Genomic DNA, 5,234 nt, shown 5'->3' on the forward strand with positions numbered 1-5,234 from the left:
ACACTGGTTGCCGAGATGAAGCGGACGGACTAGAGCTGAGGAGAGACGGGAAATTACACTGGTTGCCGAGATGAAGCGGACGGACTAGAGCCGGGAAATTACACTGGTTGCCGAGATGAAGCGGACGGACCAGTGTAACCGTTAGGAAGTAGGTTACAATCTTAGTTGTCGAGATGAAGCGACGGACTAAGATTGTTGGAGTGAAGGAGAGGTGATAGGCCATCGTCTTGGGTGTGCGTATAGAAAAACACATCTTTTGCGAGATTAGATTAGCAATAAACTTCTCTATCTCAAGCAGTGTATACGCCACCTGTGCCATGACTAGACCCAGGAAAGGATGTGGATCTACGATCGATTTGGGGGTTTTGAGTCCCTTATTTATAGGTCTAGTCCATGCGGCTGTGACCGAGAAGCGGTCGGTACATGTCTGCTTGAGATAGGTTCGTGCATTGCATCGTTATCATTTATTATTCATTGTACAGATATTGCTAAGTATTATGTACAGAAATTATTAATATACAAAAATGACAATGTCTTTTTACAAAATGAACTGATTTATAAATTTGAGAGCTTCGGTGAGGCTCGAGGTGGAGCGCTCTGGTGAGTTTTTACTATACCGCTTGGTCCCTCTCGCTACAAGATCTTAGAGTAAAGTTTACGTTATGTTTTTATTTAGACAAAACTCCTGTAAAAATAAAAATTTTTTCCAGATTTTGATTTGTTTACCGAGTGTGATGTGAATTTGACAGATGATCTTGCTTCGAAGAAGAAAGATCACTAAATGGATGCAATCCATGCAACGATCCAATTGGACCTTAATGAAAATTTCTCATAGGAAGAAAGTAATTTATAATCGTTAAATGTTGAAAAAGAACAACAACCATGATGCTTTCATGATGAGACGTTCTGTTCTGTTGCCAGATTTTAATTATTAGAACCATCATTGATGCTACTGTACAGGATTTCAGATGGCTTCTATAATGGTGCACAGAGAGTGTGCAAGTTTAACTAAAGCTTATACGGCCTTAAACAAGCCCCAAGGATGTAGAATAAAAGAATTGTTAAATTTATGTAGGAAAATGGTATGATCCCCAGTCTTGCTGATCTCTGTTTGTTTATTACTTCCATACCCAAATGGAAAGCTCATTATTGGATTGTATGTTGATGACTATTTGGCTTTTAGAAATCAAGAGGATTTACATTTTACTTTAAACAGCTTGAAGACAATTTTCAAAATTTCAGTTGATAATTAAGATTTATTCCTAGGAATGGAAATAAAAAAAGAAGATGGTTCTATTCCAATTCATTAAACCTTATATAAATAAAACTAACGGGTAAGGCAGTAAGCCTGTGTCAAACCCTTATGACCGAGGAAGATATTTTCAAGAAGACAAGAATGGATTTTTAGGGCAAAATGTTCTCATTGTGCTGCTGTAGGGTGTCTAATGTTTCTTATATCTACAAGGCCTGATATTGTCTATTCCGAGAGCATCGTAATAGACATTCTAGAAAAACCTTGAGTTTCAGACTAGATATTATTCAAGAGGGTACTCAAATACCTACAAGGAACTTCAATCCATGGATTTCTTTTCACGAAGAGCTCAGTGAGGAAAATCAAGTGTTTCAGTGAACACGGGGGGTACATTGCAGGAGATACATGTACAGATTTTAAAACTGGGATCGTTACTTAGTTAACAGTTGGGACAATTACGTGATTAATTCGGAAGCAATCTTGTGTTGTATTATCCACAACCGAATATGAATACGTCCTTCGCAAGCAAAGAGAGCTTGTTTGGATTACTCGTCTTCTGAAGGAGATGATTTTTATCGATCAAATGCCTTCTCTCGTTGTGGACAACAATAGTGCTAATAAAAAAAATTAATCCTCAGTCCCATCGACGAACTAACACATAGAGTTGAAATACCACATTGTGCTGGAATATGTGCCAACCTATCAGCCTACAAGGTGAAGTTCGATGGTTCACGTCGATTTTTTCGATTTGGTACAAGTCGGCCTGATTTTGCGGCCGTATGATATCCGTTTTTTGGGCACAAATCGAAGGGTGCTTGTGCTGCATCCACCCATCTGTTTACAGTTAGTATTGTTTTAGAACTGCCAACAGATGAATATTTGTGCTCTCCATGTTTTAATTGTAGAAAGAATTTTCCTAACCTTTGAAATCAATAATTAACTTTCGTTTAAGGTTGTATATTATAAAATTCTATCGATTTGGTGTGTATACATTGTTTCAAATCTTGTTAATTAACCTCAGCAGTTTATTTTTGATTTAACACAGCACAAATATATTTTTACGAAGACATTATATTTCTAGGCAACTAAATTAAAAATTTCTCATAAAAATTCTAGAACGAAGGTTAAATTTATAGGTTATGTACTACTATTTATATTAATTTTTGCCATCTTCAACCTACATTACTGGTATTTAATTTTCCTTTAATTTCACTTACCTTTACTTTTTCATTTTTATAATGAAAGTTGAGTAAATAGAATTCATAGCCGAAAAAAAATCAAAATAACAAAACAAGCGTGTGGATATTGACGTTTGTTGCTTCTTTTGTTTACCAAACATTTGTACAAGTCTTGGATTTGCGGAAAGTGGAAAACGTGTAGATCCATTATAATAATCCTACTTAAGCAGATAATTTTGTTCGGATCACTCGTTTGACTACTACAGCATGTAATAAGCTGTGAGCCTTTGTGACCGTAAACGGCTAATTTAAATAAAATAGAATAGTCTCTATTGTTGCATATATTTGTAAACCACTTGTTCAAAATTAGTTATTTTCTATAATTAGTTCGGGAAAATTATTTTGTTTTCTAATCCATGACAGAGGGTTTTTTGGCATCTCTAGGCGGGGAAATTCAAGGGCTGTTATCTGGCAAACTTGTTTAGTCTCCATAACTGAAATTTTGATTGCCACGTATAGTGTCATGGTTGTTGTTTAATCTAAGGTAGACGTGGTTCAGTTGATATCTTTATTAACTGTGGTTAACATTTCAAATTTACAGAAGTATAGATTTGAGATAATGTCAACTGGTGAGCAGCAGCAGTTAAAAGGGGGCCATCCTCCTGCAGGTATTTGTTATTTGACCTGTTATAATAAAAACAAAGCTTGTCAAGTATTAAATTCCATTAAAAGATTTACCAATTTTTGTTTCAATTTTAATAATCTGTTTAATTCCAAGATATGTTATTCCTAACATGTATTTTGACTTTTTCCCTGTTTTTACAAAACCATATGGTTATATCTAATTGATGTTTTATGCTTGACTTAAAATTGTGTTGGGTAGAGATGTTGGATAATATAATATTAATTTTGGCTTTCTGCTCCTTTTATATTGTTTTAAATCTAGGCTTGTCAAGATTGGTTAAGCTTGCTGTTCTCAATAATAAAACGAGAATGTTTATTTTCATAGCAGTAGTATTTATATAGTATATTTACATTACTTTTAAAAATAATAAATCCCGATTTATCCTAATGGATCAGAATTATTAAAGAAGTTGTTTCATTTTTGTGTAATATTTCACATAATTATAAAGTTGTAATGTTATGCTATTTCATGAATTGGCCAATATTCTATTAAAAATTAATTATCCTGTTTTCATATTATGGGAATTCCTATTGAATTATCCTGAGAGCCATTTTACTATGTTAACTTTTGTTTATATATTATTTTAGAGGCTCCTTAAAGTATAAACTTTGCTTTCTGATCCCTAGGATTTAGTATCTATCATTATTAGTACTCATTCATCTTCAACTTATTTTGAATACTTACTTGTTTGTGATCAAAACATTCTACTTTTTATTATGAGAAGTTAAAATTAACTTTGTAACATCAATAGTCTAAAATGATTTAGTAAAGAATAATTTGTTTATAGCTTGTTCTAATACAGATTGGAAATATTTACTATTTACTCAGTTAGCAGAAAATATACTGTACAAATTAAACTGATGGTAATTTATTTAAAATATCCTCTAAAATCAAAATTATTATTGGTTATTACTAAAAATACAATACACTATGTGTTAAGCTAAATAAATAAATCTGTCTCAAGGAAAATTTTTATGACAGACTTCTGTCGTGCTTGTTTTTGGCATTACATTAGATTATATTTTTATTCAGAGCGATCAACATCTTGGTTATCACGCCCCTTTTTACTTTATTTATCTTCTTCTCTTATGGATGTTGGTATGGAAATGAAGTTTATGGCATTTATACAGATAGTTGATGGTACTACCTACTATCAAGCAAATCCTGATAGTATGACAGCGAATGTCAGTCTATGCGATGTTAGTGGCTGCGACAGCTGTCACTGTCACAATCACTGTAATAGTAACAATTGGCTTTATCAACTCTTAAGGTCTGGTTACAGACCTTACATTATTCTTTGTAGACTAAGTGGCATAAGGGTTTACCATATTCATATTATATATAGCCTATATAAAACCATTAGTGAATATTTTTTTATTTATTTATAATATATATTAAAACCATTATTGCTGTTAAAAAAGTTTAAAATATGAAGTACTCAGGATCTTGATTATAATCAGCTAGTTAGTTGAGGAACATGCCATGACGAGTTAACAAAAGACACAGTCCATTAATGATGGGATGGTTGTGATCTAAGGATCAAAATTGATCATACTTTTGTAAACCAATGTATATTTATTTTTAGTTATTAGTTATTGTTGTTAAGTACAGTTTTTCTGAATTCAATTTATTTTTTACCACAAAGCTGTGCTTAAGAGATAAACAGTTTGTGAAATATGAAAATTAATATTTTATGCATGTTTCTTTTCTTTAATTTTTTTAATTTATTGTTAAATTATTTCGCACCTATATCAATTTATCATTAGGAAATAATAATTTTTTAAAATCATATTCAATGAAAATTAAAAAAAAAATACCTGCTACTTAACATCTTGAATAAATAAACATGCATATGTCATTTTATGAGTACCTCTGAGTTACATTTTATTGGCTTAGGGTCAAAAGAATTTATCTCCATTGTTTGACAAAATCTAGGTAACATTGTTATTTTAATGGATCTTTTAAATAATATTTTTAATGTTGTGGTTTATTCTGATAGCTGCAGCATGCTACTGAAAAACAAGCACTTTCAGCTGATTTAGAATCAAATATAAAATGAGAATGAATTTTTTTTTGTCAAAAAAAACTTATAACTCTCTCTCTCTCTCTCTCTCTCTCT

General features: G+C 32.1%; 1 protein-coding gene across 1 annotated transcript in view; it reads left to right on the forward strand.

Moving 5' to 3' along the window:
- Positions 1-2,906: 2,906 nt before the first annotated feature.
- Positions 2,907-5,234, forward strand: part of LOC106682019 (death-associated protein 1) — a 17,878-nt gene continuing 15,550 nt past the window's right edge. The window contains exon 1 of the mRNA XM_014422645.3: positions 2,907-3,098. Within this exon, the coding sequence (XP_014278131.1) occupies positions 3,050-3,098 (49 nt within the window). The 5' untranslated portion in view covers positions 2,907-3,049. The remainder of the gene's footprint in view (positions 3,099-5,234) is intronic.

The sequence above is a fragment of the Halyomorpha halys genome, unplaced genomic scaffold (assembly GCF_000696795.3).
Source record: "Halyomorpha halys isolate HHAL.00 unplaced genomic scaffold, Hhal_1.1 Scaffold384.1, whole genome shotgun sequence".
Lineage (NCBI taxonomy): Eukaryota > Metazoa > Arthropoda > Insecta > Hemiptera > Pentatomidae > Halyomorpha > Halyomorpha halys.